The 11,643-nt window shown below is 49.4% G+C and overlaps 6 protein-coding genes across 6 annotated transcripts; 3 read left to right on the top strand and 3 right to left on the bottom strand.

Moving 5' to 3' along the window:
• Positions 1 to 251: 251 nt before the first annotated feature.
• On the bottom strand, positions 252 to 856 carry EI90DRAFT_430841 (uncharacterized protein). Its single transcript, XM_039067609.1, has 3 exons — positions 744 to 856; positions 476 to 690; positions 252 to 415 (listed from the first exon to the last, which is right to left on the bottom strand). The coding sequence occupies exons 1-3, from the start codon at positions 754 to 756 to the stop codon at positions 299 to 301; spliced, it is 345 nt and encodes a 114-aa protein (XP_038908622.1). The 5' UTR covers positions 757 to 856; the 3' UTR covers positions 252 to 298.
• EI90DRAFT_2948043 (uncharacterized protein) lies at positions 743 to 1,117 on the bottom strand (the record flags this gene model as incomplete). Its single annotated transcript, XM_039055365.1, has 2 exons — positions 743 to 928; positions 1,022 to 1,117. The coding sequence occupies 2 exons, from the start codon at positions 1,115 to 1,117 to the stop codon at positions 743 to 745; spliced, it is 282 nt and encodes a 93-aa protein (XP_038908621.1).
• Positions 1,118 to 3,430: 2,313 nt separating this feature from the next.
• On the bottom strand, positions 3,431 to 4,864 carry EI90DRAFT_3089979 (uncharacterized protein). Its single transcript, XM_039062323.1, has 7 exons — positions 4,689 to 4,864; positions 4,574 to 4,592; positions 4,418 to 4,522; positions 4,177 to 4,353; positions 4,064 to 4,122; positions 3,541 to 4,000; positions 3,431 to 3,468 (listed from the first exon to the last, which is right to left on the bottom strand). Exons 1-6 carry the CDS (start codon positions 4,825 to 4,827, stop codon positions 3,549 to 3,551), a joined length of 951 nt encoding a protein of 316 aa, XP_038908620.1. The 5' UTR covers positions 4,828 to 4,864; the 3' UTR covers positions 3,431 to 3,468; positions 3,541 to 3,548.
• A 52-nt stretch (positions 4,865 to 4,916) lies between these two features.
• On the top strand, positions 4,917 to 7,904 carry EI90DRAFT_3089974 (uncharacterized protein). The gene is made up of 5 exons (XM_039062322.1): positions 4,917 to 4,975; positions 5,029 to 5,432; positions 5,488 to 6,955; positions 7,103 to 7,254; positions 7,386 to 7,904. Exons 2-5 carry the CDS (start codon positions 5,043 to 5,045, stop codon positions 7,569 to 7,571), a joined length of 2,196 nt encoding a protein of 731 aa, XP_038908619.1. The 5' UTR covers positions 4,917 to 4,975; positions 5,029 to 5,042; the 3' UTR covers positions 7,572 to 7,904.
• Positions 7,905 to 8,232: 328 nt separating this feature from the next.
• EI90DRAFT_429957 (uncharacterized protein) lies at positions 8,233 to 9,047 on the top strand. Its single transcript, XM_039067608.1, has 5 exons — positions 8,233 to 8,406; positions 8,458 to 8,468; positions 8,539 to 8,656; positions 8,716 to 8,768; positions 8,853 to 9,047. Exons 1-4 carry the CDS (start codon positions 8,271 to 8,273, stop codon positions 8,724 to 8,726), a joined length of 276 nt encoding a protein of 91 aa, XP_038908618.1. The 5' UTR covers positions 8,233 to 8,270; the 3' UTR covers positions 8,727 to 8,768; positions 8,853 to 9,047.
• Positions 9,048 to 9,191: 144 nt separating this feature from the next.
• On the top strand, positions 9,192 to 10,380 carry EI90DRAFT_430943 (uncharacterized protein). Its single transcript, XM_039067610.1, has 3 exons — positions 9,192 to 9,938; positions 9,998 to 10,092; positions 10,150 to 10,380. Exons 1-3 carry the CDS (start codon positions 9,285 to 9,287, stop codon positions 10,175 to 10,177), a joined length of 777 nt encoding a protein of 258 aa, XP_038908617.1. The 5' UTR covers positions 9,192 to 9,284; the 3' UTR covers positions 10,178 to 10,380.
• The last annotated feature ends 1,263 nt before the right edge of the window (positions 10,381 to 11,643 follow it).

Here is an 11,643-nt window from a genome sequence, read left to right as displayed (position 1 = left end):
ACATTATCAGGAGGAAAATTCTGGGCCACGTAAGATCATCTCCACATACATGTCCGTCGTTTTGACACACGTAGCATCTTTTAGATCTGTCCGCATCGGTAGAATTCCCTGCTTCGGGGCAGTCACGGGCAATCTGCGCGCATAGTTATTAAGACGGCCGATGCTGTCAGGGCCTGATGAATACAAACATGTCCTTCCATTTGGCAGTGGTAGCAAGTCTTCGTTCGATTTGATGGGAATGCCTCCCCATTCCCAATACCATTGGCAGACATATTTGGACAGAAAGCGGCAATCTAATTCATGGATTAGTTTTGACGTTAGGTGTCAAAGAGCAAGTACGAACATGACCCCCTTCCCGGCAGTGGTAGCAGATTTTGGCGGACGAGACATCGGCCTGCGGACAGTCTCGGGCAAGCTGTGAATCAACGTATTGAGGAATAACGGTCAAGTCAGGCATGTAAATCGCGCAACCCACATGGCCCTCTTTTTGACATTTATAGCATGTCCTGGCGCCAACAGCACCACTTAAGTGTGCAGGCATCGGCGCAGTACAATCTTTTGCATAATGATTAATGCCATTACACCTCAGGCATCTTACAGGTGGCTGGGACGCCGCCGGTCCAACCGGGGCCGTGGTGGTGCCGCACCAGAGGGGCAAAATTTGGATAGATGTCCGAAACGGCCACAATTCTAAGAAGCATAGGGGTAAGGGGAAATATATCTTATCTCAACACATAACGCACTAACTTGAAGCATAATGGGGGGAACTCACGAAGCACTTCGTGTTGGCAGATGTGCTAGACGCAGCCCTAGCAGCAATTTTTAATGACGCACAGTCTGACTGCACATGTCCTATTCCACCACATCCATAGCATTGCTTAGCGCTAACGCTTCGTGGACTGGGACACTCCGCGCTCTCGTGCCCTCCCTTCATGGGGTCGGCAGATGGGAAAGATAGTTGGTGGTGCAGCATTGTCGAGGGTCAGGAACCAGAGGGCGAGCGAGTTCTCAAAAAACTCACTTGACGGCAGTTATAGCACAACCTCTGATCAGATGGGCAGTTCTCTGCTATATGCCCCAGATTTCCACACTTGAAGCAACCTTTTCGACTCGCCATCTCAATTCCCATTTCCCCCTACAAGACTATCGCTCTGGGAGTAATGACAGACATAATTTGGTCAGCTGAAGCATCACAAAACACGACCATAAGAGTCGCCAACCTTCACACCAGGTACCTGCCAGAATTTGAAGCACCACAGGTGAATTTGATGAAGAGAATACAATGTGTCCCTCGAGCACAATAAAAGTAAACAATCTGCAGTCGAATCTGTTCTGCGGGCAAGATATCCAGAAGTCACACACATGCGCACACGCAGTCGGACAGACCAGTCTAGGATACCGTCATCGGAAGCTTTAGCCCCACGCGTTCTGGTCATAGCTGGGTTTCTGAAGAGCATATACTGGACAACCGTTACCGCTCAGCGCATGAGCCTCTGATGAAACCGACAAGGAAGCACGAAATGACTAAATCAGCCTCACCCACAGTAGTGCTGTCTTACATCCCTCATGCATGCCTATACGGCCATGAATGATGACATTTAAGACATTGAATGGCTCAACGTTCTTACGGGCTGAGAGGAGTAGCCGCTCCACACATAATCATCCGAACCTCTATTGAGGACCTAAATTATATTACATCATGACCTCTACGTAATAATCAAGCAAGATTAGCGATCTTTCTCTCGTCATGGAATGTGTACTGGCACCAGCCTGAACTGCATGTTCGCATCTCTTTATCGGTTCAGCCTTCCATTCACTCCATTCGTTATCACTGTATGATCATCCCTCGGATCACCTTCTAGTCTTCGGCGGATTTTCCCATCGCTCTTTTCCTTTGAGCTTACAGTCCGAGAGGTGATGAAGCTAGGCACTTTAATGAGTTTTGGCCACCCATCTATTCAGTTTCTCGGATCTCACTGCTCAGTCCGATTCTTATTCATCGTCCCTTGGGGCTCTCTCTTAAGATGTCTATATGTCAGCACTCACGATGAGGGCTGGCCGACGGATCCGGGGGAGCCAGTCGCTCGGTTTCGTCTACCATGTTTCAATGTTTGAGTTATCAGCACCGGCATTATCCAGCCGTTCTTCTGATTCCGGAAGAAACTAGTGTCTAGGGCACAACTCTGATAAATCCTAGCTGAAGTAGTACCCTTTTTTAGGCTTCCCGCTCAACACGCGGTAACATTTATGAACACATCGGAGTTTATTCCACAGCAGGAAGGGCCTCCACTAATTTCACTCGACCCCAAGGCCAGGGATCTGGAACTCGATGATCGATCGCCGCCCCATCAGAAAAAATGCGTTCCTCGTTTGCAACGGAGAAGTTTGGTACGGCGGTTGACTGACATACAAGGATGTGGAGGATGATGATCCTGATGCCTTCTTCCTGCCCGTAAAGAACAATCCAGGATGGGATGAAAGCCCTGACCGTCTATGTCCATGCTCTTTCCTCGGCTCCTATTCTCATATTGCGACAATGTAGATCAAGGACCACGCCACCTTAACGTTGTGATTGGTGACGTTTGGAATACCTAATAGCTTCTGATCATCCTACGGGCGGAGACGACAAGCTCCAAGAACTTTGCAATCAAATCCGAAAAGCCCTCTAGCATTTCGGGTATTATGATGCAGGTGTAGAGACGAGGCTTAGCGTTTTCAGTACCAGCCGATACAGTAATGCGATCCCAAAACCTTGATCACACAAGCAGGAAAAGGGTGGCAGGCCACTCTATATAAATGGTTACGCAGCCCAGGCAGAATCAGGGACTCCAAAACCCCGTTCCCCGTTTGCGTTGCATTCCAGCCAGAAGCTCTAGAGGGATTCTGACCCGCAGAAAGTTACCATCCACGATAAATCAGCCCATCAAGGAGCGACCACCTTGCTCTTGCTAGATGACAAAGCCACTGCCCCGCCGAGAATTGTACGTATCCATGGGATTTTGAATCGTCATTCGCAAACTACTGCGCAACGTGGATTCATCGAAGTAGGGTTCTTCACCGTAGGATAAAACAAGACCTTTTGAACGGTGAAATTCATTTATGGATTGAACATTTGCACGACCCGCTACGGAGTAACGGGAGAATACGCATTCATTGCGTGCCAAATCCTGCATGCATGAAGACATCTGGTACTGATGTCTTAGTTCGATGAACTATCGGCCTGTCTTCCAACATGATTACTCGTTCCGGGTAAGGTGCAACAGCTCTCCGCAATGTGAGCAGAACTCATACACCAAATGCGACGCTACTAATTCGCACACCAAATGCACCAGAATGTCGAAACTTAACAGAGCCCCAACCACCCAGTTTGCATTTGCACATAGAGCTATTATTTAGACCCGCACCCAAGGATCTCACAATGGTCACAACGAACCATGCGTGCGCTCCATGTAGATAGTATAATGATTTCTAATCAAGCAAGGTGCGCCCAATGCAAATTTGCAAGTATCACGGAATCCACGGGTGGACATGCGAACACACCTCTGAACCTACTTCCCCACCAGCTTGCCAAGGGCATGTACACACTCTTGAAGGTGCGCCGTCACATCCTTTCTCAACTGGACTACCTCTGCTTCTGATGATATTCCGTAATCCAGGGATTCGGCCAATCCAGTTTCACTTTGGATGCGTTTCTCAAGCAGTTGATGGCGCCTCGAAGGGAACAGGTGATCCGAGAGAGGGTATAAAGGCCGTTGGGTAAAGAGCGGTTTTGGTGACTGCGAATACATAATGGTGTCGGATCTCCGCCGACGGCGATGGGTCTCTAACCTTTCGCCAAGCTCCATTAACTGTGCTGCTTTCTGCGTTAACGGTCCAAGTGGGGAATATGACGCTTTAAAATCTATAGGGTTTCCGAAAGTGATAGACACTTCGTGTTTAGGACTTAGGCGGGGTATGAATTTAGGAAAGGAGCGGGATTCGGGCATCAGTTTGTCAAATCCTGTATTTCAAACCGGTCAGCTAATCGTAAAAACTCAACTCCCCTAGAATGCTTCATTGATACCTGAAAGCCACATAGGTATTATCGTAGGGAATGCGCGAGTGTTCATGATGATTCTCCCACTAAGGTCAGGTCAGTTTCAGGGATAGACTTCTAGGCCGAAAGGGATAACTCACACGCCCCATCGAAACCTTAGCAGGCCTCCAGCCTGGTTGACATATCCTTCGGGAAAGAGATGTATCCAGGCTCCATCATCGAGTTTTCTTACTGCATCATTAACGGCCGGCTGGTATATGCCTCTCCCTCGAAAGGTCTCGATAACCTGCCCAGCACGGAAGAAGGAAGAGAATATCCTATTAAGCGCAAAGATTCAGTACTGCGGTGACCATCCATCGGTGATGACTAGAATGTTCGTACGGATTCGTGAACATGATATCAGAAGCGCCAAGTGTCCACCGCATATCACGAGGCCGGAAATATTGAGAGATCGGGAGGCACCCCCATACAAATGGTTCGTCTACCCTACATGACGCATAAAGTGTCAAGACTTGAATGGAAGGGTATCAAACGAACACTGAAATGTGATTAGAGACTTAGTAAAAAGAGAGGGTCAGTGAGATCTTGTCTAACCATGGAGGGGAGGCTAGGCAGGTTATCAGCCTATAGTGGAATAGAAGGGGATGCTTACTAGTTAAGACACCCTTTCCCCGCCCATTACTTTCTTTCAGAGCGCGTTGAAGAACGTCCAAACCGCTAACCTGCACTTTGTTGACATACAGGCATGCTTTGCTCAACAGTCCAACGAGTGGAATTATAGGTTTTAGCATGTCCTTTGCTGGGGGCGTCGTACTGTGGGTCTCGAGAGCTGAAGGTGGCAGTGCGATGTGAGAATTCAACGTGGGTGACGCTTACATAAGCTACATTCGGGAACGAGTACCGTCACAGTCAAACTTGACTTGGAGCCTGAGCATTAAAGTGAGCTTGAACCTTCCCATCTTTCCAAGTCTTAGGCCCTGAGCCAGCAGCAGGAAGATTTTACCAAATGGCCAAAAACGAAGCTATCTTCATGGGTTCCGATCCACCCTCCACACACCATCCCCACTCTTTCAATCTCACTACCAGTGGCGACAATACCAAAAATAATACCGATACAGACACTGACGTTGTGAACTGTTCCTCTTGCTCTCTTCAACAGCCTTCTTCATCGTGCGATGCCACATGCGAGGATGCCTGCTTCATATGCAATGCAGCGCAGCAACCCCCTCTTGAATCTTGTACCAAGAATTGCATCCTCCTCTGTGATAATGATTGCAATCAGGAAAACATCTGTTCCGATTCCGATTGTGATGCCCTTATGAATTTACCCGATCTTAATTTTAATTGGGAGGGGTGGGCTTGTTTTGATCCTTCCTGCGCACAGGCGGATGATATGGTGCGTCGTGTTTTACCTTACCACTCGTAATAGCCAGTCTTCCACACACGCACAGCTGCTTGATTGCTGCTCGACGTCTCACGATGACCTTTTCCCTCAAGCGTTGAACCCCTGTTGGAATACATCTGGTGGTGTTGGTGTCGGCATCGGAGAAAGCGCAGAGATGCTATCTTCTCTGCCTTCTTTACATCTTTCAGCCTCGGGGTCGTTATCTTCGCCGCCAAATCCATTGGACAATGGGACGATCACGCCCAGGAATGCTACATCCGTCGAGCAACTAACGATGGCTCAATTGGACAATGCGTTATTACCTTCCAGTTCTTCCACAAATACGCACATGGCTATGGCGCCAGCATCATCCAGGACTCGTCACCCTAGCGCCACTGTAAATCCAGGGTCACTGTGCAATTTTGTCTCAGGCGACTATCCCCTGAGTTCTCAAGGGGGTACGATCTGTCAGTGTAAATGGACGAACTGTAATCAGATCTTCATGAATGTACATGAACTATCTCATCATGTTCACAGCAAGCATATCCCCCTTCCGTCCATGGCTTCCTTTGATCCCTCTTTCTCCACGGCCGACGCCGCAGGTAGTACCACAAACACAAGCACCCTTAGCGCCCTTTACCACCGCGAACACCCATGCGAAGAAATTGTTAATTGGACTCGACCCAATGCACCTTTCCCATATCCAGTGTCTGCTCAAAGACATCCCGTTGACGAGAAGCACTCCTCCACGCACGCAGAACATCACCATCACCTTTCGGACCCGCCTGCAGCGGCAACTTCACATCATCATCATGCTCCATCATACTCATCCTCGTGCCATTTCCGAAGCCGCCCTCATTCTCGTCCTCCCCAGCTCCATCATCCGTTAATACCCTCACCACCTCCTTTAATGTCCTCACCTCCGTTTTCGTATACATCACCCGAAGTTCCCTCTACCCCATCTTTGTCAAGTGTGGATGGGGATCTTGAAGCAAAGTATTCGTCCGAGATCAGCTTATTACCCACTCTACCTTCCTCACACGATCAATCCGAGTCTCACTCTTCGCGATCCCCTCACTCACAACTGCCACCTGAATCTCGGCAATCAGAAAGTGACCCGCAAACGCAACAGCAACAGCAACAGCACCAGCACATATGTCGATGGAAAGACTGCTCAGAGGCCTTTTCCAGTTCTTTACTTCTTACGGAGCATTTGACGTCGGTGCATGTGGGGTCCGGCAAGAATATCTATGAGTGCTTTTGGGGGGGATGTGACCGGAACAATTCGGGTTCTGCTGCTCACTCTACTTCTCTTGGCGATGAAGGAGGTGGAGAAGGTGGGAAGGGTGAGAAGAAGGTGAGCGGTAGACAAGGTGGAAGCGGTGGAAGTGGAGGTGCACTCAGCAGTAAACAGAAGATTCTACGACACCTTCAGACGCATACGGGGTACAGACCTTTTAGGTGTGAAAGGTGCGGCCAGTGCTTTTCGGAGGCTGCTACGCTGCAGCAGCATAAGAGGAGGCACACCAATGAGCGTGAGTTTCCACCGTTTCCCTCTTTTCAGTTGCCTTTGTCTGCGTTTTTTTTCTTGTGCTCATTAATTCTACCCTCTTTCGCTAAACCCTAATGTTGATGGTCGACGGGAATCTCGCCTCGTTGAATCGGGTTCTGGATGGCTGTAGGTCCCTTCGTCTGTGACGAACCGGGATGCAGTAAATCCTTTGCGATCGCTGGTGCGTTGACGATTCACAAGAGGACGCATAACGGACATAAACCGTTCAAGTGTACACATTGTGGGAAATGTTTTACGGAGAGCTCGAACTTAGCAAAGCATGTGCGTTCCCGTGTTCTTTCTGTTTTCTCCCCCGCTCTTTGCTTCCGCTCCCTTGTAGGCAGGACATTACAAGTTCCTTCTTTTTTCTAAGTTTACTAATGAATGGCGTTGTTTTTCTTTTTTGTTTCTAGATTCGAACGCATACTGGTGATAGACCGTACGTTTGTTCCGAAGCGGGATGTGGCAAACGGTTTGCAAGACCAGATCAGCTCACGCGACACGGAGCGGTTCATCGGAAAGCCATAGCAGTGTCTCCCTGCTTCCCATCTGCCATGGCCTCTCCGCCACCGGAGTCCGATCTCTGCACCAAACTCTGATCCTGACTCGTAATAGAAACGGTAGCAACGTCCGAGGGTTTGGTGAAAAAATCAGCTGCTGTCGCTGAGTGGTGGTAATGGCAAGGACGTACAGATCGATGCTATTGCGAAGGTTTTTAAGGAGGCAAGTTTGCTTACCACTCACGGCTGGATTTAGAGTCAGAGCATACCGCGTTGGGAGATTGGGAAAAACAAGCATTGGAGCGGTCCAGAAGCGAAAATCTGACGTTACATTGTTCGATACGACAAGGTTTATACCTGTCCATAGAGCTTCTACCTTTTCCTTGGTGATTTGTATGTGCGTTCTGACATGTTATGATCGACAGTGTTGCTGTATCCTTATATTAGCCTTGTTTGTTTCCATTTGGCTAGTGCCGTCTTATTTTTTTTGCCCCCTTTTGTCTAACCAGCTTCCAAGTCCGATTACATGCGAAATGGTGAAGTCAGATATTTTCTTATGTCGACGCGTGTACTTGCATGCTCTGTAGTTTGCCATCTGAATTAATATTCTCGCTGGCAACCTTTGTAGGATCGCAATAGTGAAGATTCAAGAAGGTGATAGGGCAAATCAGTTGCTGCTGCTGCCGATTACTTCCTCAGCACACGTTCCCACATAGTATTGCCCCAAACCCATGTGCAGCCCACCTTTCATGCTCAGCAAAGTCGGGTCACAGATTCTCACGGGTCGCCGATCGCACTATGCAAGTTACTACGCTCACAACCTCTTACGACTGTCTCAACCTAGATAACCTTGGGTGCCAAATCCACATTCCTCCCGTCCCTTATTCTTCGTATCTCCCTTGCTTCAAGTCGTATTACTACACCCTCCTAAGCGGTCAGTTGATGACATGAACTGAATTTCGTTCTATCAACAAAGATTCCAAAGGGAGGTCCAAGGTTAGTTTCAGTTCAACAGCGTTTATTGTTCGTCATTTGCTCATTTAGGATCTATGTGTTGTGTGTACAGTGCCTTACCAAGGCAGGCTTCGTTTCTGCCATCCTTAGCGCAGGCTACCACGTCGAACTTGCTGGGGGAGGTCATTACAATGCTGCTGCTGTTCACGCTAAGGTTGCCGAGGTCCAATGTATGGAGTTGGTTGTTGTTGTTGTTGTTTATTCTGGATATTTAACCTGCAAACTGTAGGCTGCTCGTGAGAGCGCCAAGGGCAGGGGTCGAGATAAATACACAAAAATAAGGTGAGAAGATAAAGAAATAAGCCCGATTCGGGTGTCCTCAATCTCTCTGATAAGGCGTTGCCCAAATGCTGCTCCACTTTTGAGTTGTCGTGTTGGGTTGACCGTTTTTAGGTGTCGGTTTCGAAAATGGGATGGGTTCCGCCTTCCAGCGGTGTCATATCTCGGGGTGTTATTCTGTCCTTCTCTCTTTCTCGTATGCTCCACTCGCTGACAGAAATCCTGCTACCCTCTCTATTCCTTTCTCGTCCACCAGGATGTATGGAGTTGGTATCACTTTGAATTCTTTATACATCAACCCCCGCCAGTTTGGATTCCAAGCCAAGAGCTGAAGCGCGAGGGCTTGCCCATTGGAGGTCTCTGCGCTGCTGCGGGTATTCCTAGCACTGAGAAAGCTGCTGAAATCATCGATGCACTTCGCGTCGCTGCTTCAAGTCCTCATTTCCTTGTCATTTTGCAGTGGACTGGCGGTCGTGCAGGTGGGCACCACCCCTGTGAGGACTTCCATCAGCCTATCATATGGTGCCATTCGTCAGCAACACAACATTTCGCTTATCGCTGGTTCCCGGTTTCGGAGACGCTGAGGGTACATGGCCGTATATCACTGGTGATTGGTCCGTGGAAGGGTGTGGCGTCCAGCCAATGCCTTTCGGTGGTTTTCTCTTCGCTTCGTGGGTTATGATAGCCAAAGAGGCGCACACATCCGATTCGTTAAGGAGCTTATTGTTAAGGCGGGAAGGGACGTACCAGAAGGAGACCGGTGGCATCCTTACTGTGCAGTCCGAGCTCGGGGAGCCGATTCACAAAATTGCGACTTGTGCCGTTCGGCTTTGGAAAGAGTTTGATAATACTGTGTTCAAGTTGCCAAAGGAGAAGCGTGCGGCGTGGCTGAAGCGGAATGAGGATTCTGTCATCGAGAAGCTTAATCGCGATTCCAACAAGCCTTGGTTTGCGCAGAAGAAAGATGGGGAGGTCGTGAGGGATCTTGGGGATCTGACGTATGAGGAGACAGTCCTTCGGCTCGTTTGTCTGATGTACATCGAGCACCAGAAGAGGTGGATCGACCTTACGCTTCGAAATCCCCTTGGAGACTGGCTCCGTCGTGTCGAGGAGCGATTCACGGGAGTCAATGGCACGCCGAAAGATCGATTCTGCAAAGTCATTCATCGCTTGGTGAGCCTGAGGTTTTCTTGAAGACGTTCTTTGAGATATATTCCGAATCTCAAGAGCAGTTAAAGGATACTTGTCGATTGCCCAACGGCCTGGTCAGAAGCCAGTGCCTCTCATTCCTGATCTCGATGCTGGATTCGAAGTCTGGTTCAAGAAGGTGCGTACTCCCACTTTTCTTTTGAGTGTACCGGGGTATGAACTCTGCCGCTCTCAGGACTCTCTTTGGGCAGCGGAAGACATAGAAGCCATCTTCGATCAAGATCATCGATGGGTCTGGATTCTCCAGGGTCCCGTTGCCGTCAAGCATGCCAAGATCGCTAATGTCCCTATCAAGAATATGCTTGGTGGTGTCCAAGATGCAGTCAACGTAATTCTAGTTGTCAGCGTAGGGAGAAGAGAGGGCTGCTGATTCCAAAGCCCCTGGTCCGACAGTTCCCGGTAAATTCGTGCCAATAGAATGGGCAGAAAGGGTGGGGAGCCCGCCACATACATAGGAAGCAGGGAAGTTTTTCAGCAAGCTAGCGTGGCCTTGGCCTGCCACACATCCTGCCATGCAAGCCAAGCAAAGGGTATTCCTGTGTAAGGGGTTGGTGTAGGTGCCAACCCTGGTTAGCCTAGTTCCTCAGGCTGCCAACAAAAGTAACTTGTATGAAGTTATTATTTGCAACAGTATGGGAGGAAAGGCTAAGTTGCTCTTTCCACTTTCCCACACTATTGTATGTACTTTGTATATATGTCAGAGACCAGGTTGAGACGAAGGAAAGTCTCTGTGGTGGAGGGCTTCAGCCTCAGCGACTTATGCCAAGAGCGCTGTGCCAAGTAACACATCCATGCCCTAACTTACTAACTGGCAACCAGAACTGAAAGGGGGGTAAACTCTAGTTGATTTTATTACTGAAGTGTAACCTATGTACAAGTTGGGTATATATAGTTGCAGCGAAGATGGGTCTGCAAATGACGGAGCCAAGCGGAGCGGAGCTAACGGGGTTAAACATTAGCTGACTGAATATTACCGACGAGTCGGGTTTATGGGGTTAACGGAAAGGCAGGTGATAACCCAGAAACGGAAAGGAGGGATAGGCCCGAAGGTAGGCTCTGCAGGGCAGGCGAGTGTATTGCCCAACGGAGGTGGGAGTGCGCTAGCGGACGTCGGAGCTGTCCGGAAGTCTTCGGGGCTCTGTACTTAGGGAGGCGTAGGTAATAAATTGAAAGGAGGGGGTGGTGACCATTGAGGGGTACCGAGGGGATTGCAGAATACGGGAGCTCCGAGGTTAGTGAAGGAGGAGCAGAGGTAGACCGGAGGGATCGGAGGGACCGGAAGTCGATGGCCGGGGGTGGATATGTGTCAGGGGACGACTCCCGGGTCCCCATGACCCTCCCCTATGGCCCACAGCCTCAGGTCTGGCCAGCCCTATCCAGGACACAATCTACTGTGGGTAAGGAGATGAATAGATAAAGGCAATGTAGAATACACTTGCCTACTGTGGGTAAGGAGATGAGAAGGAAGCTAACTTCTCATCTTCCCACAGTGGCCACAATATCAGCAAAACTTCCAGGGATACCCGGAAGTCACATGAAGGGGTAGGAACCGGGCCCGGAGCATGCGGGAAGCGTGGCGGGTGGAAGCGGGTCCAGACACGGGTCCGGGTCCGGGCTAGTCAGGGTGTGTGCCCTGACAATATGGCAGTATCCCCTTCTTAGGCCTGAA

The sequence above is a fragment of the Cantharellus anzutake genome (assembly GCF_015039405.1).
Source record: "Cantharellus anzutake strain C23 chromosome Unknown EI90scaffold_147, whole genome shotgun sequence".
Lineage (NCBI taxonomy): Eukaryota > Fungi > Basidiomycota > Agaricomycetes > Cantharellales > Hydnaceae > Cantharellus > Cantharellus anzutake.
The sequence above is the reverse complement of the archived record's forward strand: the minus strand, read 5'-3'. Positions and strand labels throughout refer to the sequence as shown.

Excerpts from the sequence above, each read along its gene's own strand:
- EI90DRAFT_430943 (XM_039067610.1), top strand. The coding sequence starts at position 9,285 with ATGGTGCCATTCGTCAGCAACACAACATTTCGCTTATCGCTGGTTCCC. Across the intron at positions 9,939-9,997 it reads GCAAAGTCATTCATCGCTTG|TTAAAGGATACTTGTCGATT; the intron begins GTGAGCCTGAGG and ends TCTCAAGAGCAG. Across the intron at positions 10,093-10,149 it reads TCGAAGTCTGGTTCAAGAAG|GACTCTCTTTGGGCAGCGGA; the intron begins GTGCGTACTCCC and ends TGCCGCTCTCAG.
- EI90DRAFT_3089979 (XM_039062323.1), bottom strand. The coding sequence starts at position 4,827 with ATGCTAAAACCTATAATTCCACTCGTTGGACTGTTGAGCAAAGCATGC. Across the intron at positions 4,354-4,417 it reads GATATCATGTTCACGAATCC|GATATTCTCTTCCTTCTTCC; the intron begins GTACGAACATTC and ends TGCGCTTAATAG. Across the intron at positions 4,123-4,176 it reads CTAAGGTTTCGATGGGGCGT|TGGGAGAATCATCATGAACA; the intron begins GTGAGTTATCCC and ends ACCTGACCTTAG.
- EI90DRAFT_430841 (XM_039067609.1), bottom strand. Across the intron at positions 416-475 it reads AATGTCAAAAAGAGGGCCAT|CTTGCCCGAGACTGTCCGCA; the intron begins GTGGGTTGCGCG and ends GTTGATTCACAG.
- EI90DRAFT_429957 (XM_039067608.1), top strand. The coding sequence starts at position 8,271 with ATGCAAGTTACTACGCTCACAACCTCTTACGACTGTCTCAACCTAGAT.
- EI90DRAFT_3089974 (XM_039062322.1), top strand. The coding sequence starts at position 5,043 with ATGGCCAAAAACGAAGCTATCTTCATGGGTTCCGATCCACCCTCCACA. Across the intron at positions 5,433-5,487 it reads GCGCACAGGCGGATGATATG|CTGCTTGATTGCTGCTCGAC; the intron begins GTGCGTCGTGTT and ends ACACACGCACAG. Across the intron at positions 6,956-7,102 it reads GAGGAGGCACACCAATGAGC|GTCCCTTCGTCTGTGACGAA; the intron begins GTGAGTTTCCAC and ends GGATGGCTGTAG.